This window comes from Tenrec ecaudatus, chromosome 2 (assembly GCF_050624435.1).
Source record: "Tenrec ecaudatus isolate mTenEca1 chromosome 2, mTenEca1.hap1, whole genome shotgun sequence".
Classification (NCBI taxonomy): Eukaryota; Metazoa; Chordata; class Mammalia; order Afrosoricida; family Tenrecidae; genus Tenrec; species Tenrec ecaudatus.
In genome coordinates, this window is record NC_134531.1 from 281,420,481 (window position 1) to 281,442,365 (window position 21,885).

General features: G+C 43.2%; 1 protein-coding gene across 1 annotated transcript in view; it reads left to right on the forward strand.

Annotated features, from left to right (window-relative positions):
• Window positions 1–21,622, forward strand: part of IGSF11 (immunoglobulin superfamily member 11) — a 159,636-nt gene extending 138,014 nt beyond the window's left edge. Inside the window, exons 4-7 of the mRNA XM_075542947.1 lie at window positions 4,205–4,360; window positions 14,787–14,909; window positions 15,749–15,899; window positions 19,548–21,622. Coding sequence (XP_075399062.1) covers window positions 4,205–4,360; window positions 14,787–14,909; window positions 15,749–15,899; window positions 19,548–19,989 — 872 coding nt within the window. The 3' untranslated portion in view covers window positions 19,990–21,622. The remainder of the gene's footprint in view (window positions 1–4,204; window positions 4,361–14,786; window positions 14,910–15,748; window positions 15,900–19,547) is intronic.
• The last annotated feature ends 263 nt before the right edge of the window (window positions 21,623–21,885 follow it).

Sequence of the window (21,885 nt, forward strand, 5' to 3'; positions counted from 1 at the left end):
AGTTCCCTTTTTCGAACCCACTCTCCCTCTACCCTCCCAGTATTGCCACTCACATCTGCCCTGGATTCCCTGTGCCTCCAGCTCCTATCTGTACCAGTGTACATACTCTGGTCTAACCAGACTTGCAAGGTAGAATTTGGATCATGATAGTCGGGGCAGGGGGAAGGAAGTATTTAGGAACTAGAGGAAAGCTGTATTCTTCATCGGTGCTACATCGCACCCTGACTGACTCATCTCCTTCCCTAGACCCCTCTGCAAGGGGATCTCCAGTGGCCGACAAATGGGCTTTGGGTCTCCACTCTGCACTTCCCCCTTTTCATTCACTATGGTAAGATTTTTTTTGTTCTGATGCTGCCTTATACCTGATCCCTTTGACACCTCATAATCGCGCAGGCTGGTGTGCTTCTTCCATGTGGGCTTTGTTGCTTCTGAACTAGATGGCCGCTTCTTTACCTTCAAGCCTTTAAGGCCCCAGACGCTATACCTTTTAATAGCCAGGCACCATCAGCTTCCTTTGCCACATTTGCTTATGTACCCGTTTGTCCTCAGCAATCATATCATGAAGGTGTACACCCAATGATATGATTTTTTTTTGTTTGATGTCTGATAACTGATACCTTCAGAACCTTGTGATCACACAGGCTGGTCTGTTCTTCCATGTGGGCTTTGTTGCTTCTGAGCTAGATGGCCGCTTGTTTAACTTCAAGCCTTTAAGACCCCAGAAACTATATCTTTTGATAGCCAGGCACCATCAGCTTTCTTCACCACATTTGTTTATTCACCTGCTTTGTTTTCAGTGATTGTGTTGGGAAGGTAAGCATCATAGAATGCCAATTTAATAGAAGAAAGTATTCTTGCATTGAGGGAGCACTTGAGCAGAGGCCCAAAGTTCTTTCGCCACCTTAATACTAAACCTATATATATATAGGCACATAGATCTATTTCCCCACCCTCATATATAAATATATTTGCATATGTACATGTCTTTGTCTAGACCTCTATAAATGCTCTTTGCCTCCCAGCTCTTTCCTCTATTTCCCTTGACTTTCCTCCTGTCCCACTATCATGCTCAGTCCCCACCTGGGTTTCAACAATACCTCTTCGTTACCTGTCCCTTGATCATTCCCTACCAGGCCTGCCACTCCCACCTCACCACCAATTTGGATCACTTGTTGTTCCCTTGTCCCTGGGTTTGTTAACACCGCTTCCTTTCCCCTCATCACCCCCTATCCCATGTCCCCCCGGAACTGTCGGTCCCGTTGTTTTTCCTCCAGATTCTTCATCCAGCCTATCTTATTTAGACAGACCTGTGGAGATAATAGCATTCACAAAAACAAGATAGAGCAAAACGAAGCAACAATATACAGCGAAACAACAACAACAAAACACAACAAGGAAAAAAAGCTTGTAATTAGTTCAAGTATCGTTTGTTGGCCCTTAGGAGTGTTTTCCAGTCCAGTCTGTTGGGGCACCACGCCCTGGCCCCAAAGTCCACCTTCAGCATTCCCTGGGGACCTTGCTGTTCCCTTGCTGTTCCGCTGCACTCCCCCAGTGCTTTGCCTTGGTGTCTTCCCTATTTCTGATAGCCTGTGTATTCCCTGCGCTAAAGTTCTTAGCTTGGTCCCAGTGCCCTCATTGATGGCCCTAATAGTTTGGGGTTTTACCTCGAGGTCTGTGATCCACCTTGATTTTATTCTTGTGCATGGTGTGAGATATGAGTCTTGCTTCATTTTTCTCTAGGTAGATACCCATTTTTGCCCAGCACCACTTGTTGAGAGGGCATTTGCTTCCCATAGGATATTTTGGGGCCCTTATCAAGGATCACTTGTCTGTATGCTGATGATTTTTTTTCTGGGTTTTCGGTTCTTTTCCATTGTTCTGAGTATCTGTCATACCAATACCATGTGGTTTTGACCACTGTGGCTGTATGATATATACTATTGTCAGGTAAAGCAAGCCCTCCCACTGTGTCCTTCTTCTTGAGGAGTTTTCTGCTAATTTGAGGCTTTTTCCCTCTCCATATGAAATTGGTAATCCATTTTTCCATTTATTTGAAGAAAGACGAGGGTAATTGTATTGGGATGGCATTAAACTTATATAGTACCTTGGCTAGAACTGACATCTTTACTGAGTCTTGCAATCCACCAGCATGGGCTATTCTTCCATTTGTTGAGGTCGCTCTTGGTTTCTTGTAGTAGTGTGCTGTAGTTTTCCCCATGTAGATCTTTTGTTCAGTCAGGTGTATCCTTAGATATTTTAGTTTGTGCTTGCCTATTGTGAAGGGTACTACCTTTTTGATCTCCTCTCCTATGGTCTTGTCTGATGAGCGTAGCAGTCCGATGGACCTTCTGTTTGTTGATCTTGTATCCTGCCACTCTGCCAAACTCCTCTATTGCTTCCAGTACTCTTCTTATGGAGCTTTTAGGATTTTCCGCATATAAAATTATATCATCTGCAAATAACTATAGTTTCACCTCTTCCTTCCTCAAAGACAAATACCTTTGATGTTTTTGCTCTGCTTTATGCTGCTAACTAAAACCTCCAGCACGATGTTAAATAAGAGTAGGGACAAGCAGCATCCTTGTCTGGTCCCCTTTTTCAGTGGGATTGTGTTCATCTTGTCTCCATTGACTACCACGTTGGCTGTTGGTTTTTCATATATAGCTTGTATTGTCTTGAGGAATTTTCCTTCCATCCCTATCTTCTCGAGTGTCTTAAGCAGGACTTGGTCTTGGATGTTGTTGAATGCTTTTTCCGCATCTATTGATATTATCATGTGGTTCTTATATTTTTTTCATGTCAATGTGGTAAATGATACTGATGGTGTTTCGTATATTGAACCATCCCTGCATCCCTGGTATGAATCCCACTTGGTCATGCTGGATTATTTGTTTTATATGCTTTTGTATTTTATTGGCCATTATTTTGTTAAGGATTTTTGCATTGATGTTCATTAGGAATATTGGTTCTGTAGTTCTCGACTCTTGTGGGATGCTTGCTCGGTTTTGATACCAGACTTATACTAGTTTCATAGAAGGAGTTCATGAGTTTGCAGTCTTTTTCTGTGTTCTAGAAGAATTTGTGTAGGATTGGTGTTAGCTCTTCCCTGACTGCTTGGCAGAATTCTCCTGTGAAGCCTTCTGGTTCAGGCAATTTTTTGTTGGTAATCCCTTAATAATCTTGTCTATTTCTTCTATTGTCATAGGTTTGTTGAGATTCTTGACATCCGTTAGGGATAGTCTAAGGAGGGAATGTTTTTCCAAGAATTTGTCTATGTCGTCCAGGTTGTTGAATTCATTAGAGTATAATCCTTCATAGTACTGTGTAATTGTCCTTTTGATTTCATTAGAATCTGTTGTATTATCCCCTCTTTTATCCCTCATTCTTGCTATTGAAATTTGTTCCCTCAATTTCTTTGGTTAGGTTTGCCATTGGTCTGTCGATTCTGTTTATCCTTTCAAAGAACCAACTTTTAGTAGCATTCATTTTTTTCCATAGTTTTCTTATTTTTTTCTCTCCTGAATCTCAGCCCTGATTTTTATAATTTCTTTTCTTTTGCTATTAGTAGGATTGTCTTGCTGACTCTGGACTAGTTGTTGTAAATTTTGTGCCAACATATCAATCATGAGTCTCTCTTCCTTTCTCAGGTGTGCATGTATTGCTATGAACATTTTTTCCCTTTTTATTGTTTTTTTAAACATTTTATTAGGGGCTCATACAACTCTTATCACAATTCATACATATACATACACCAATTGTATATAAAGCACATCAGTACATTCTTTGCCCTAATCATTTTCAAAGCATTTGCTCTCCACTTAAGCCCTTTGCATCAGGTCCTCTTTTTCCCCCCTCCCTCCCCGCTCCCCCCGCTATGAACATTTTTAAAGTAAATGTGTTAATGGTAAGAATTCCTCTTAAGAGGAAGTAGAGTGAAACTGAGGCTGTAAGCTACCTTGAAACGTTAGAAAGAGCCTCTTTCTGCATGTCTGTTCCTGCAGTAGGCCATGCCCCTGTGCACCTGAGCTGTGTGAATTAGTGTCGGATTATCTTCCTATTTCTCCCATGAGAGAGTTCTGGTGTTCCCCACCCCCATCCCCACTCCCACCCCCACAATCTTAGCTGAAATTCAATGTCCTGATTGTTGAGGTCACTTCCATCATCATTTGGCTCATAGTAAATGCGTCCCTCATTTTTATTCCAGTTCCCCCTTCTGCCCCAAACTGCCAAATCCAAGGATCCCAGGATATCGGCAGTGATGTAATGCTGCTCTGTAGCTCAGAAGAAGGCATTCCTCGGCCCACGTATCTTTGGGAGAAGTTAGATAATGCCCTCAAACTACCTCCAACAGCCACTCAGGGTACGTATGGCATTATTTTACTCATTGGATCAGTCATCACAGAAAATGCTAACTCGTATAAATTTCCGAAATAATTAACTTTGATAGATTTTGAAAAACAGAACTCGCTGGAGATAACTTCTGAAAATGCTACCTGGATCGTGTTGTGTGTCAGACTTCAAAGGGAATAAAACCTTTTCTTTTTCATTGTGTTTTCTTTATGAAATTGTATCATCTGGTGGTAACTGTATTTGGAAATTTTATTCAATTACAGTGATGATTTAAAATTGCTGAGCAGCGGCTTCTTTCTATTGTTAGAAAGCTGTAAAGCTGTCCCTGAAATGTAAAAGTAAGAATCCACTTCCTGCTTGAGGCCCAAATGCCTCTTTTGGAATGAGAAATACCAACATGGTCAGGAGAGGGTTGGTCCTCCTGTTTTCAGCCTCAAGTCTGTTTAGAGGAGGAAGATGAGAAAGGGAACAGGTAAAGGGCTCAAACCACTGGGGATCCAGGAGTTGCTCACACAGACAGGCAACGATGGAGGAGGCATGAGCGTCACTGAGTTTCTACATAGAAATCCAGCTATTTAAATCTCATGTGAGGGGAAAGTTTTTGAAAAATTGGGGAATTTGAGGGAAACTCATAACGGTCTGTATAAAATCTTCTGTGTAGAGAAAATGGAAGGTGTCATTTTGAGTATTGTGTTGTATCAGATCTAACCCAGAAAATGTATCTGATGGCTTTCTCAGGAAAGATTTATCAATCTTCAGTCTGAGGGAGCCCTAGTGGCATAGTGGATTACACATTGGGCCACTAACTGCAAGGTCAGCAGTTTGAAACTACCAGGCACTCTGAGGGAGGAAGTTGAGGCTTTCTACCCCGACAAAGATTAACATCCTCAGGACCCCACAGGGGCAGTTTTCTACTCTGTCCTATAGGTTGTCAGTGAGTGGAAATCAATCCGATGGCAGTAACTTAAATCTAGACAGACCTCAAAATACCTTAATCATACCTGGTATATTGGAATCATATTGCTAGTACATAGCTGTCATGGAAAAAGTACAATCCTAAATTTCATTGTGAGGCTAGACATAGTGAAGATCTAAGGCCACCAGCTCTAAAGTGCCTGTGTTTCCTTTAAAAAGTCTCAACAGAAATACTAAGGTAGCTTTCCATTATCTCTTAATTAAGTTAGAAACCATTATTCATTTTAAACTTCTTTTCAACCTAATAAATTTTGGGTTTTAATCACTGAAATACTGCTGTTCTCTACTGATTGCTTGATTGCTTTTTTTTAAATGGATGAATTTGTTAATCTCACCATTGTAAGTGGCATGCATATAATAACCTTTATTTTCCAATCCAGAAACGATATTCAAATTCCTACTTTTCTACTAACAGAGTAGCTCCCTGGGCTTAGGTTGCTTTTCATGAAAATAAAAGAGTTGAGCAAGATCATCTCCACAGCCTGCTGTAGCAGCCTTACTACCCTACAAGTTGTCGTGCAAGTATAGTTCAGAACCACATGAAGTTGTGAAAGTAATTATTGGTATGTAAGTTAGAAAGAACCTCCCATAACTATTTCTTCCCAGATAAGTACTTACCAGGCAGACTTCCTGATATTCTTTTTGCATCTTTAATATGCTTTGGCACTTTAGGTATGAAAGGGAGCTTGAATGACAAGCATGAACATTTTATCTTCTATAATTCAGATCCTGGATCAGTCTTCTGAATTGCTTTGAATAGCTTCATCTACTGTAATAATGCACAAGTCATTTTCGAAATTAAAACTCACCTCTTGACATCTGCACCAATGAAGTGGATCTCAAAATAGCATGTAATCCCCGAATATCGTAGGGTTTTTTTCTTTCAGATTTACTTTGCTAATTGTATTTGCCTTGGTTTAATATTAATAAATGTGCACTCTCTAAGAAAGGGGTGTTTTACATCAGAGGAGTACATCCAGCAGCCTGTCCGGCAACACACACACTCTGGATCAGGATTAGCTTGAAGGGGTTCTCTGACTAAATCTCAGACATCTTGGGCATTAAAATCAGTAGGCCTTATTCATTCGCAAAGTACCAAATCTTTGAATCTATATTCATCTGCATAGGTAAATGGGAGAGAAGGGAAATCAAGGATGGCGAGACCGTCTCACATACTTTCGGCGTGTCCCCAGGACAGATGAGTCTCTGGGAAAGGATATCAGGCTTCATAGAGAGCCCATGAGAAAGAAGCCCCTCAGAAAGCGGCATGGATGCAGTGACTGCAGCCATGGGCAGACATAACCGCGATTGAGAGGATGGCCCAAGACCTGGTCGTGTTTACGTTTGCTGTGCAGAGAGTGTCAGATCGACTTGGCATCACTGAACAACAACCCTTCCTCGAAGAACTCTTTAGTTTCTATCATGTCGAATAGTGCTTTGGGCTTTATCCAGTTGGCCCAAACTGTGTTTCTTTTCTATGCACTTGGTGGTTTGGTAACAAAAATTGGGGGGCAAGATGAGAGCTCTAGGATGGATGGAGTAAGGTTTCCTGGTGCAAATCTTCTCCGACCTTCCTTGTTACCTCTGAAGAATGAGCAGGTGCATTGCCATGATCCAAAACAAAACAGAACCCCTCAGCACACATTTCCTGGCCTTTTTCTCAGCAATGCAGTTTTCCATTTTCCTGAAACTTCTTCATGATCAGCCCCTTCCCTTTGAGAAGACCTATCCAGATGGCCCCTTCAGAATCTCCTTAGCTGACTTCTCTGCCTTGAATGTCGCTGGCCTTACAGGTCCCCTCAGAAGCCACTGTTTTAATTGGGCCTTTTTGTGAAGCCATCCTGAGGAGGCTAACCCAAGTGCATGCCTTAGAGAACTTGTCTGCAGCTGTCTTCTGATCATGGAGCCATGCTTAGACAGGACTTGTCTGGAATAAACCCCCGCATCACCGAACCCTCGTGGCAGTGCTCTCGAATTAACCCTTGACCCACCGTGGTTTAGTGCTATCATGTTACAAAGGCGAAGGCTGAGCGGATACTTGGATTGCCCAGCCGCTGCGGATTGAGAGAACGTGGTCTTTCCACTCCCATTCTGCTGTGCTTGGAAGCCCGGGCAGTCGGGGCCCTCCTCCCTTGAATTGCTGCTGCTTCTCCCTACTCAACAGGAGTGTTTCTACCACTGTCTCGTGAGGAGCAGAAGCATCTTTCTCCTTGGAAAAGGAGAAAACGAAACAAAATTAGGCATTTATTTCTCCCTTCCGGCAAGTTGTTATTGTGATACGTGGTTCCTATTCGTTTTGCCCTCTGACATGAAGGAAGGAAGGAAGGAAGGAAGGAAGGAAGGAAGGAAGGAAGGAAAGAAAGAAGCCAGCCCCGTTGGAAGTTCAGGACTCCCTCTTGATGTTTGAGAGCATGGTGCAACCAAGGTGAAAGACTGGCAGCCACTCGTGTGTGTGTGTGTGTGTGTGTGTGTGTGTCGGTTTTGATAATAACCCCATCAGGAAAGGATGAGGGCCCAAGCTATGACCTGGTGGTTGGGATGGAAAAGGCATGGGAAAGAGTACAATTAAAGAGAATGGCAGGCAAAACGAAGCAAGATTTGGAATGTGCTTGCGTGCTGTGACTCAGAAAACCAGAAGAGTCAAAGTGACTATTGATTTCTTTCTGGAGCCACCAGATGAAGAGGGACCTGGTTAATTCAGTGGAGGATCTCTTAGAGCAGCGGTTCTCAACCTGGGGGTCGCGACCCCTTGGGGGGGTGGAATGACCCTTTCACAGGGGTCGCCCAGTTCATAACAATAGCAAAATGACAGTTATAAAGTAGCAACGAAAGTAACTCCGTGGTTGGAGGGGTCACCACAACACGAGGAACTGTATTGAAGGGCCGCGGCATGAGGAGGGCTGAGAACCATTGTCTTATTAGAGGATTGCTTGGTGAACATGGTGGGTGGGTGAGTAAGTGGTCTCACAGTATCTCTAAATGGAGTTGAAATGATGATATAACAGCTAACATTTCCTGAGCACTAAGTGCCATCCTGCTGAGAACGACGACTTAACCATCAGTACAGAGACCCTGATGTCAAGCAAGAACTAGAAATGTTGACATTTCTGGGAACTAGAACAGATTATATAGGAGAAGAATGGGATGACCCAGAGGTAGATGGATCATTGCCATGCTTTAAACGTTTAAGTGTGTGTTCAGGGACCTGTCGTTAATGGTGAGTCATTCTTGCAAAGGACTTCAATTGACTTCTGTTGATTAATATACATAGTATATATTATACATTGAGTGGTATTCCAGAAATAAGTGTTGGAAGCAAAATAAGTTTTGATGTGTGTCATTTTGTGGAATGCCATTAATACCAGGATATCACAATGTTACATTATTTAAGTATTTCCCAACAATGTTCACCGATATGTGGGAATATTTGCTATTGGCTACCGTTCTTTGTAAACGAGCAAGGATTTTACTTTGAGAACTAAGTATTCAGTCCTGGCATTTCTCATCACTATATGCATGTGAACCTTGGACATTGAACAAAGAAGACCCGAGGAGAGTTGATGTATTTCCGTTGTGGTGCTGGTGAAGGATTTTTAAGTTCCATGGACTGCTAAAAGAACAAATAGATCTGCCTTGGAAAAATTATAATCCCACTACTCCTTGGATGTGAGGATGGTGAGGCTTTGTCCCACGCACTTTGGCCGTGTTATCAGAAGAGAGTCGTGCCTGGAAAGGGACATCATGCAAAAAAGAGGGGAATCCTCAGCTGGATGGACACAGTAGAAGCATCAGTGGGCTCCAAAGCAAGGGCTGTGAGGCTGGTGCAGGCCCGGATGGTGTCTCGCTCTGTTGTACACAGCGTCTCGATGGAACCTCCAGCAACCCCCGTTCTTTGTAAACACTTCCACAGCAGAAATTCAACGAGAAGAATGCTACTGTCAAATGCAGTGGCATGAAATCAGAATGGATTAAAATCTGGAATTGGCAAAAGCAATATAGATTTCAGTGGCAAACCCTTGTTAGGATAAGCAAATATGTTCACTGTTGAATAATGGAAAGGAACGCGTTGGAAGCCGTGTGTGCCATAACGTCCAACTTGAAGGTGCTTTGGGGAATGCTCTTCATTCAGTGACACGCAACACAAAAGTGCAATCAGATTTTCTATAATGTTTGGCATGGAACAAAGAAAAATAATGAGCTGATACCAAGGGCTCAGATAGAAAGCAAATGTTTAGGGAATGATGAGGGCAACAAATGAGCAAATGTTCTTGACATACAATGGATGGATGTATGGATTGTGATAAGAGTTGTACAAGCCCAAAGTAAAATGATTTTTAGAAATTGGACTATGTACTTTTGTTTCATATTATAAAATCTTTTCATCTTAAGAATGACACATTTTAAAGGTTAAATATATGCATTGTTGATAAGTTTTGAAATTATTTTGGTCCTTTTTGGTTTTAGTGTTCCGTTTTACTGTTATCTATGTTTACATTATATTATCAGAATATATAATCATGTTGTAGCATATCATCTCAAATAAAAAATGATGTATTTATTTTTTTAAAAACATTTTATTAGGGACTCATATAACTCTTATCACAATCCATACATACATCAATTGTGTAAAGCACATCAGTACGTTCTTTGCCCTCATCATTTTCAAAGCATCTGCTCTCCACTTAAGCCCTTTGCATCAAGTCCTCTTTTTAAATGATGTATTTATTAATCTATATTTATAGAATGCTTAAAAACTTATGAGAAATGACTTGATGTTTACTATTATGATTGTTCATTATTATCTAAAAAATACATCAGTCATGTTATGAAAAATATAGGATAAGATTTTAGGAATTTATTTTTATTGCCCTCAAATCCTGAAGATTAATAACTCTTGGGAATGTAGGTACACTAGAACTCACAGTATTTTTCTTAGCATTTACCAGATATTTTGACCGATTTCAGAAAAAAATATGTGAACTTCCCAAGAAATGTGAGGAGGAGATTCTGACTTGGAAACACTACGGATACGTGGAGTTATCTCACTCCGTCCTCCTCGTAACCCTCACTTAGTAACCCTCACTTCGTAACCCTCACTTCGTAACCCTCACTTAGTAACCCTCACTTCGTTGTCCCAGTAGCCCTGTGGAATGTAGGCACTTTGACAGCCTATTAGAGATGAGGAAAGTTCAGAGAAGAGGAGGGGGTAGCACTCTCAAGACCTTGAAGGCGGTGGAGCTGAATTCAAACTCAGGCTGCCGCACTCCAGATCGCAAGCCTGTAACTTCTGCACCGTCCACAGTTTGAGATGTGAGTCTACACGTTCAAGAAAGAGCCTGGAACTGGAAATCCACCTTTATGCTTGTTTCTCTTGAGTTGTGAAGGGCATTCTCACCCAAGTGCATCACTCGCGTGCGCTATGGTGTTGCTGTGCAGTACTGCAGAGTGGGATTTGATTGTGTGTGCTTGCCTTCCATACTATGCAAGTGAAAGTGGACATTGTGTAAGGAAGACAAAAGAAGGATTGGTGCGTTTTAATTGTGCTGGCAACAAATACTGAAAGTACCATGGACTGCTAAAAGGACAAACTGATTTGTTGTGGGAAAAGTACAGCCACGAGTGCTCCTCAGAGGCAAGGATGGAAAGCTTCACCTTACATAATTTGGACATGTCAGGAGAGACCAGTCCGCGGAGATGTCATGCTTGGTACAGTGGAGGGTCACGAAAAAGAGGCAGACCCTCAAGGAGATGGGGGGACACCATGGCTGCAACGTGGGCTCAGGCATGGGAAGAGTTTGAAGATGGCGCCGGACCATGCAGTGTTCCCTTCGCTCGTGCAGAGAGTCGCTCCGGGTGGGAGCAACTCGATGCACCTACCAAGCTACCGTGCAGTTAGTTCCTCACAGAGGAAAGCTCTCCATTCAACAGGATGGGAGACCAAGGGACCATGTGTTGGCTACACTGATTTCAGAATCAGAGTTCTGAATCAGAGCAGGCCAAGTGCAACGACAGATTGAGGAATGGGGCTGGTAGTTTCAGGAAGGACGCTGTGCTTTCTGCCTGGAAACAGCCTGGTGCTTACTGATGAAGCCTCCCATTCCTGCAACGCCTGGTCTGCATCAATATGCGGTTTGGCCCCCGGTTAATCCTCTCCTATCATGTGCCTGCCTCATTCCCTGATTACATTCCGAATTAGCCCTAGCATGGTTTGCCAAGCTCATTTAAGAATCACTTTGGAGAGTAATCATCTTATGGTATCTGCTTATCTATAGGGATCAAAGGAAGGGAAGTGGTTCTGTTTTTTCAAAGTAACTTCTTAAATGCATGAACTTTAAATCTTTCCTCAGAATGCCAGAAAGCCACATAGGTTAGCTGTTGACATTCTTTCCAGTTGTGCCTATGGAAATCCCAAACAAAGTCTTTTTATCACTCAGAGTGAGCTGATCAAATTCCTAGGATTTCAGGGTTTAGGAAGCAAACCAAAGCAAACCACAGTGTATGAGATTATAAGGTTGCCTGTCCAAACATTGTGGTTTTCTTGCATGGTGACATCATGACATGCTTTGAAGAAGGAGTTGGGCTAGAAGCTTAGTTTAATACTGATAATACCGAAGCATTTAATGATTTAAAAATACCCTTTAAATATACACCCTGCAGGATAATGTGGTTTTAAAATCCTGTATTGGAATGTCAAGTATATGGATAATCATTACGAGGTTTGGACTTGGAGAAGACTGTTACATAGACTGCTGGTAGGGTGTGCTGTGTGATCGGGGGCAAACTGCATACCTTCTCAGAGGCTTTTCAGCTTTGGAAAAAATAAGAAATATGAAGATTAAAGGAGGTGTCTTGAAAACTCCCATGTTCAGTATGCATGTGACCCACACGAAAACTAAAGATTGCCCCATTGTGAAGGAAACGAAGTAATATATACCTGGGAGCCAAGAAACGACCAGGTGTATAAATTTAGGTGTTATCCTCCAAATGCATAAACTTACCAAGCATTATGTTGTAGCTAAGTAAGATGCACGGTGGTAAGTGCCGGCCAGTTGGTTCAGACTCCTAGTGACTCTTTACCACAGAATGACACACGTAATTGTTTAACTCGTTAGATGCATCAAACAGTAACAACATTGAAAACTCTCCTTCCTTGTTGCATACATTGGAGTTTCATTCAAGTGGGTCTTTTCTGGCTCAGCCATTTATTAACACCTTCCATTGTACTGTGTCAGAGGACAGAGTTCGAACCCCAATGGCTGTTGAATTCATTAAGGTGCTTGGACAAGTCTGCAGGCCCCTCTGTTCCATTAGACGCCCTCTTATGTACCCCCTACCAAACTCCAAACTCACTGACCTTGACTCATATGGACAGGATAGGACAGAATAGAACTGTCCCTGTGGGTTTCTGAGACTGTAAGTCATTAGGGGAGCAGAAAGCTTCATCTTCCCCCCTGCAGGGCCCCTCTAGCACCCTGTGTCACCTAGTCCAGCACGTACCGTACTTATTGTAATTGTTTACCTACCTGTCTACCAAGGTGGGAACTGGGTTTGTCGCATGTATCAGTGTATGTCATCTTCAGAAAGGCACACAGTAGATGTTTACTTGTTAAGTCTGATCAGCCTGTGCTGACACTTTCCTCGGCATTTGCCTGTGATGTACATAGAAATGAAGGTTGCCAGCAGAAAACAGCTAATTAAATCTTGGTTCCATGTGAAGGCAGTCGCTGTGGAATCAGTTATGACCCATGATGACCCTCTGTGTGCCAGAGTAAAACTGCTCTGCACGGTTCTCCCCAGACGGTTTTTCCTACGTATCTTTCAGGCATCCTCAAACTATAGCCCGCGGGCCACATGCGGCCCGCCGAGGACATTTATCACGCCCGCCAGGTGTTTTTGCCCCATTTGTTTTTTTACTTGAGAATAAGATATGTGCAGTGTGCATAGGAATTTGTTCATAGTTTTTGTTTAAACTATAGTCCGGCTCTCCAACGGGTCTGAGGGACAGTGAACTGGCCCCTGTTTAAAAAGTTTGAAGACCCCTGTAAATGGAACATCCAGTCTGTCCGTTAGCAGCTAACTGTGTTAACAATATGTCCCCTGCTGGCGCCGCCCTGTATTAAAAAGGGGTGAGATTAGCGTCAGGATTTGCCCCACAAAAACACGGGCTTTGAGTCAGAAGTTTGCTTTTTAACTTGTGTGATAAGGAGCCCGTCCCACTTACTTGTAAATTTCTAGGTGTGTCGACTGGTTCAGGTGGCTGGCTGTGTTATGTACTGGCTAAGGGAGCTGATAGGCCTCCATCCAATCCAGTACCCAAGGACAAACCCTCATCTCACCACTCATTTAAAGTCTCAGTCTCCTTATTTGTTCTGTGGCATTCATAATATTTACCTCCTGGAACCATCATAAAGCTGGAGATAAAACAAAAATACTGAGTGATAACTATTAACTTTGGTTACCTTTGTCAATGTGAATGATTGAAGCTTTTCTTTAATACCAGTGAGGTGGCCTTGAAAATGCCCTGCCCATCTTTCCTGGGAGCCTAGTGGGCTGACAAGCTCCAGCAGAAACCCCTCTGGATCCACCACAGCATTTGCATGGAGGCCCTGATTCTCCTGGGATGTGGACACCCTGGGGCTACGCACACAGGACTATTCTTGCCAGATGCAGGGATTTTTGAATGGGTCCCTTTGGCTCAAGGGCTCCTCATCAGCCTGCCTGGAACATCCTTAAAATTATACTGGGGTCTAATAATCTCTCTCCCCAATCCTCCCGCCTCCCCTCTTCCCTCCACAGGACACCGAGCTGCATCGCCATCTGAGAGCTCTCCCAGCCTTCTCTAGCTCTCTCTCCATCTGCTTTGCTGGTGTTTGCTCGGGAAACCTCTTCTGTGTCTAAGTGTCTGCTTCTTGGAGGGCCTCTAGAAGACTCGTTAGATGTTAGGGACTAACATCCTGTCCTATAGAGGGCATGGAGTTGGCATTTAGTTCTTCTGGTTTGAAGTGAGCATTATTGGAATGAGCTTAACTTATGTTACTGCATTACCTTAGAATTAAAATTGTTTTTGACTGACCCTAAATCCTCTAGGATAGATGCTAGCCATCATTCCCACAGGGAGCCGGCTGACATGTAAGACGCAGGCACGGTAATCTGCAGATCTTTGTAAGATAGATTTCATTTGCAGCAGGCCCATATAGTGTCCGGCCTTTGGTGTGAAGTAGTGACATTAGCCTTCAGCGTTCATGATCCAGACACTTCTCCAAAAGGGAAAATTGAAATGATTGACAACTCTTCTGTGTTAAGCTATATATTTTTAATGTTATTTTCTGTTAATTTTTTTTGTTTTCTCATTCTTCCTCCAAAATACACACCCACTATATATATGTGTGTGTATATGTATGTGTGTATGTATGTGTATAAATAAATATATTTATGTATGTTTATGTGTTTGTGTGTGACAGACCAGGTCCAGGGGACTGTCAGCATCCGGAACATCAGTGCTCTGTCTTCAGGTTTGTACCAGTGTGTGGCCTCTAACGCCATTGGGACCAGCACCTGTCTTCTGGACCTCCAGGTTATTTCACGTAAGTGTGTATAATTCTGATGTTGACTGTGGGTCTGCCACTCCAGCGCTTTCATAGAACCAGGGAATAAGGGCTTTTGCCAAAATGTTTTGGGGTCATCAGAAAGCACCAAATAGCTATTCCTTTGGCTTTAGTCACTACTGAAAATACTGTAAAAATGTGTTGGCATGCTCCTCAGCCTCGGTCCTTCTTACGAACTTTAGGATCATTGGGGGAGATTTACTGTATTCTATTACTGTAGTCTATCATTCTATTAATAGTATGATTATTATATTAGAATCATTCGCATGTGCCATAAACTCATTATTTAGTACTATAGACAGTTCAGAAAGGTGCCCTGATCTTACGGCTATGACAAGACCGTCTTGTGTTTTAATCGTAATGCCCTTTATCCGCTCAGTGGTTGGGTTGCTGAGTCATAAATAGGCATTCTCTTTAGTTGAGGATTCCGAGCTCTTTGGCCTCATTACCAAGAGAGCGCGTGTTCTGGTGGTGGTGAGATGAAACAGTGGCACACTGACTACCAAGGGGACCTTTGAGTTGCTCGGGCCAGCTCGGCGGGCCACACTGTGTGCCTACTCTGCTCGGTGGGTTGCTCCCAGAGCTCTGTGGCTTATTCATTCATTCATTAAAAGGGGGCTTGAGAGCCTACTCTGTGTATGTACCCAGTAGGATTATAGAAAGTGAATCGAGGTTGAATTTTATATCGCATGCTGTGCTTTGAATAATTTTGTGCAAACTAAGAAGATTCTTTGGTGAATTTATAGTGACAGAGTTGCATGGGTGTATGCTGCTTTCCTTTTATTTTATTTTTTTCGTTCTTTAAATCTATTTTGCAGCCCAGCCCAGGAGCGTTGGACTAATAGCTGGAGCCATTGGCACTGGGGCAGTTATTATCATTTCTTGCATTGCACTAATTTTAGGGGTGTTCTTTTACTGGAGAAGCAAAAATAAAGAAGAGGAGGAAGAAGAAATTCCTAATGAAATAAGGTTTGTGCGTCAGGTGCCTTGTCTTGTGTAGCCAATGTCTGCGATTAGTTTGCGCAGCTAAGATTTCTTTGCTTATTCCCATGACTGTGCTGGCTAAGTTACTAAACAGTGGCCAGAATCCAAACGTAATTTGGGGTCCATGTCTCACATATCTATTATGGCTCTAAGGATAAAAATCAAAATATCACTCCTCTTTACGTATCTAATAGAAATAATTTTTTAAAACATAAGGAGCTCTTACAGATATGATTACAATCTATAGTTCCATTAGATCAAGCATAATTGTACATTTGCTGCCCTCATCATTTTCAGTACATTTTCTTATTGAGCTTCTTGATATCAGCTCCCTTTTATCCCTTCCCTCGCCCACCCTACCACCGCCCTGAACCTTCAATATATTATATATTATTATTTTGCCTTAACTTACACAATCCCAGGTATCCATTCTCTCTTTTTTTAATTGTTTAATTGGGGGCTCATATAACTCTTATCACAATCCATACTTATATCAATTGTTTAAAGCACATTTGTACATTCATTGCCCTCATCATTCTCAAAATGTTTGCTCTCCACCTAAGCCCCTGGCATCAGTCCCTCATTTTTTCCCCTCCATCCCCGTTCTCCCCTCCCTCATGAACCCTTGATAATTTATAAATTATTATTTTGTCATATCTTGTCCTGTCTGATGTCTCCCTTCACCCACTTTTCTGTATCCATTCTCTTCAATCCTCATGTTTGTTCCCTTCGAGTGGGGTTATGCAGTCATCAAAACTATCTGTTCCCCCTTTTCCACTTTCCCCACCTCTCTTCCCGTATCCTCAGGAAGTCGGTATTACCCCTTACTGTTTCTGAAGGGTTTATCTATCTGAATTTCATGCATCGAAAGATCTTGGTTGTGCCCATGTACATATGCAGGACCAGAAAGATTAATGAAGTAAAACTGGGCCATAATAGTGGGAGGAGGAGGATATTTTAAAGAACTAGAGGATAGTTGTATGTTTCTTCAGTGCTGTACTGCACCCTGGGTGTATCATCCCTTCTGTGAGGGACAGTCCAGTTGTCTTACAGATGGGCTTTGAGTCTCCACCTTGCCTATGTTCTTTCATAGGTCAGTTTGATTGCTTGTATTTGAACTTCTGATACCTTTTCCCGTAGACAACTCATGATCACACAGGTTGGCGTGCTGCTTCCATGTAGGCTTTATTGCTTCCTTGCTAGATGGCTGCTTGTTTGACTTCAAGTCTTTAAGACCCCAGATGCTATATCTTTTAATAGCCAGGCACCATCAACTTTCTTTACCACATTTGCTATGCACCTATTTTGTCTTCAGCGATCATGTTAGGAAGATGAGTTCCTACACTGCTACCTTATTAGAACAAATTCTTCTTGTACTGAGATATGATGACCCAAAGTCCATCGGCTTCCCTTATATACATACCTAGATAAATGAACCTATCTTTATACATTTATATCTTTACATATCTACTTGTCTATATTTATACATATACATACATACACACACATATATATATATATATAATACAATTTTTACTCCCTGGGTGTTTCTTCTATTTCATGTTTTCTTTTCTCCTGCCCCATTATCATGCTTACCCCTTGTTCACCTCTCAGGAATTCCTCTAGGATACATCACAATTGATCAAACACCCCCAAGGGACACCACTTCTTACTCACTGTCAATGTTAGATCCCTTGTTCTTCCCCGTCCCTGACATAATTAGTTCACCACTCCCCTCACCCATTGGTCCTGTTTCTGTCTCCTTGGGATTGCTTAACCTGACCATCTTAGGTAGATAGACGTCAAACAATAATTCTCTTAAAAAAAACATATAAATAGTTCCAGGTCTAGTTGCTCATAGTCGCAATGAAGTACAGGTGCTGCCCCTGAGTCAGAAGTCTCCTTTCTGGAGTGGACTTTGCGGATTTGTTCCCACTGTTGTTCTTCTGCTCCCTTAAGCGTCTGTGTTCTGGCCCCGTATCAGGAAGATCAGGGGTGTGCTTCCTTCAGCCACCCTCACCCCGTGCCACCTCCCGGTCACTCCCCACGTGCAGTTCAAGGTTCTGCTGCATACAAGAGTCATTGGCGTTAACCATTTAAGCTAGTGGTTCTCAACCTTCCTCATGCCGCGACCCTTTCATACAGTTCCTCATGTTGTGGTGACCCTCCCCAACCATAAAATTATTTTCGTTGCTATTTCGTAACTTTAATTTTGCTACTGCTATGAATCAGGTGACCCCTGTGAAAGGGTCATTTGATACCTCCAAAGGGGTCATGACCCACAGGTTGAGAACCGCTGATTTAAACAATCAACCACATTTGCCCCTTTTTGTGACAGTTTTCTAAAAATTTGCATCCTCGAGATAATTATACCTGGCCTTCACTTTGTCTTTCTGGTGTTAGGTTTGAAGCCTATCAGAGATGGGCCATTTGTCAGATTTGTTTGTAGATTGGTATTTTTGTTTCCTTTCTCATGGTATATGTATATTTTGATATGTTTGCTTTATTTTTAAGACAATCACTTTCATATGAAAGATTCCTAACAACACAAAGAGCTGCACACTATTTATATGCCCGTTTTGCGATTGAAGAAGCTGAGCCAGAAGTTAAGTAACTTACCTAAAATCACATCGCTGCTAACAGCAGGCAGCTGGCTCCAGAGACTATCCTCAAAGCCTCTGTGTTCACATGGGTTGAACTCAGGAAAGTCACTTGGATTTTAGGAGAAGACAATTCATCTTCAAGCAGGAAGGGACACTAGATCAGTGTAACAGTACCTGGACACAGCTAGTCCAGAGCAGTGTGGGTTGGCATGAAAGACAACTCAGACAAGGATATGAACTTCCTTCCACTTCATTCTCCTCACTAAATGCCAACCTCTCAATCAAGACGAGTCTCGGCAACAGCTCATATAAGTTGCCTTTTTGCCTCTTGCTACACCTTTCAGATTTGCACATTGTCTTGCACTTACTGCCACCATATTTAACTATACAGCAGGGTGCCTAGTACGCAATAAATGTGAAAATAAATTGGTTAATGCCTTAATCTTAAATTAATAGCTTCTTTTAGCCTCTTATTATTCCTTAGAGTTCGCACTGCGGGTAAGGATGGATGTATCTCAGCAAAAGGCTGTGAAGGGAAACCTCCCATTATCCCACCACAGCAACCCCCCCCCCCACAAGAACAAGAGAATCAAGCTCCTCTAAGAATTTCTTGAAGAAATAACTTTCCCACTACCCCTGACTTGACTTATTAACTCTTTTATAACAATTAACCCAGATTTCCACATGGGGCTATCTTCCTGTTAACAGCAAAAAGAAGGCTAGAGGGAAAAATTCGTTTGTTATTTTGCATGGGTTGGGGGAGGTAGTCTTGGACAATTTTCGTAGCTCCTTCTCTTAGAGTTTGAGACGTGGGGCACACGGCTTCTTTACCCTGGCCTCCGAGGACGTGGGGCAAACGGAAGCTGTGCGGTGCTCTTGCACTTGCTGCCACGAAAGTGCGGTGGCTTCGGAAAATGTTTGTTTCTCGGGCCTAGTCCCCTTAGCTCGAGAAGAACGAGTGCTGGAGGGTAGGTGGAATCTCACGTCAACCCCAATGGCAACTGTCCTTTCTCTTTGAATTCCTTTTCAGAGAGGACGATCTGCCTCCTAAATGCTCATCTGCCAAAGCATTTCACACCGAGACAGCCTCCTCGGAGAACAACACCTTGACCTCTTCCAACACCTACACCAGCCGCTACTGGCACAACCACCCCCGAGTTCATAGGAACACGGAGCCCTTGGCCCATTTCACCGACCTACACCCGTCTCTCGCCCTCCGCTCGGGCCATGCCAATGTGCCAGCCAGCTATGCGAATGGGACCCCTCCAGCTCCAGCCCCCCAGAAGACTCTGGTAGTGACAGCCAACCAAGGGGTGTCACCACAGGTTGTGTCCAGGAGCAATGGCTCTGTCAACAGGAAGCCTCGGCCTCAGCATCCGCACTCCTACACCGTCAGCCAAGCAACACTGGAGCGCATTGGTGCCGTGCCTGTCATGGTACCAGCCCAGAGTCGGGCCGGGTCCCTGGTATAGGACAAGAGGGGGTATGGACAGTGTTCAAAACGGAATCCACCATACACGGGAGGGTAGGCCGGATGCTGGGTGAGAAACACTCGGCCCTGTCTTCGTGTCAAGCACAAGAAGCAGCACTGGCCACTAAGGGTTTGTCAAGGGGCCAGAGGGCTCCATCGGGAACACCGCTTTCCCCAGCAGACGACTTCTGGGATCTTGTTCAAAAGCTGAACCTCAGTGATGTGCCAAGCCGAGAAGAAAGCAGAAAAGCAGCTCAGACCCAAACTGCAGTCCGCACGGGCTTGTTCTCTAATCTTTAATGGCTTTGTTTGTTTTCGTTTCTTCAGGAAACTATAAAGTGCCAGGTGACGTTTAAGTAATGAGGTTATTGGAAAAGAGCAGTACCTTTAGGTAAAACCAGCGAGCAAGCCTGCATTATCTCTGTGTCTCCCCACTCCCTCCTTACGTAGAGGACTTCATGGTAGAAACGATGAACACTAGTCCCCACCTGACTGGCTCATGTATCAAAGAATGAAGACCTTCCGAATAAAAGAAATGCAGTAAGACATGCGGGAAAGCAAAGGAAACTTCTTTGGGATGTCCCTTCATATTTATTTATTGCTCTTCTCCTGAGCCGTGAATTCCATGTTTGGAATATTGCTGTGGCGGCAGGTTCTTGCCAGCCTCCTCGTGTCTCGGATCAGGTCCTGGCCCACGGCAACTGTTCATGATGTCCTGGGAAACGATCATTTCCAAGGACTGCTTAAAGTGAACAAACAAGAAACCAGGAGGGTTCTTGTTCGAAACCCCAGTGATGTAGGAGGAGCGACTCGCTTCTCAGTGACCTGCTCAGGAGGTCATGTCGGAGGAGCACAGAGCAGCAAGGCCGGGCTAAGGGACTCAGCTTCCCAGTGCAGCCCCTCCTCCTGCTAATCACACTGAGTTGTTCCTAATGAGGGCAGCACCTGGTGCCTCTCTGCAGAAGTAGATAAATGGGCCCTTTGTGTGACAGGTAGAGGTTAGTAGGTTGTTACAGGGCCGGGGTTATTTTGTTTGGGGTTTGTTTCAAACTAATTAGTTTAGCAGCAGCATTCAGGCCAAGACAATAGCAGCGTCTTCAGGTGTGCCCTTTGGAGGGCCTGCCCTAGGTCTGCAACAGCTGTGTTTCCCAGGGATGTCCCCAGAGGCATTGTACCCCTCTGTCACAGAGAGGCTCCGTTTGTGACTCATTGCCCGCCTCGGCTGGCCTGGCAGTCCATCAGATAACTTCGCAGCTCCCCACAACGTTTTGTGCTGTGTGGCTCTGCCAGTACTTGCGGGTGACTGTTTCGCCTTAATCACGGGTTGTTAAGCAACCCACAGATGATTTCTCCTCAGATTTACTTCCTACATTATTTATAATATCAACCCCGTGATTCATTTCCCAGATGCGTTCCCTCACTTCCCCCCTGCCCCCTCTCCAGGCTGCTTGCCCTCTTTTCTTCCAAGCACGGGCATCATAAGGAATGGCCTCGGGATTTTCAGGTCATTTAAATAAATGGAAATCAACAGCTGCTGCATACACTATTTTTATAAGAGGACCAAGCGTAGAACCTAACCGTCACCATCATTCCATTCTTGCTAAAAAATACAATTTACTTTAGCATTGCTTTTTTTCTCCTGCAATCCGATGGTTCTTGACTTTGTAAAAATTTAAATAAATGAATGTCTATACTTTTTATAAAGAAATATGAAAATACTATGAACCAGAAAAGATGGAACTATCAGATGTTGTTGAGAAAGCATTTATCTTGTAATTTCTTTATTCTTTCTAATTATCTAAAATTCAATAAAAGTTTATTCATATAAATACAGGTTGTCATTCATTACCATAATACTTGTGAGCCTGTGGTTTTTCCAGTGAGTGTGTCTCTCAAG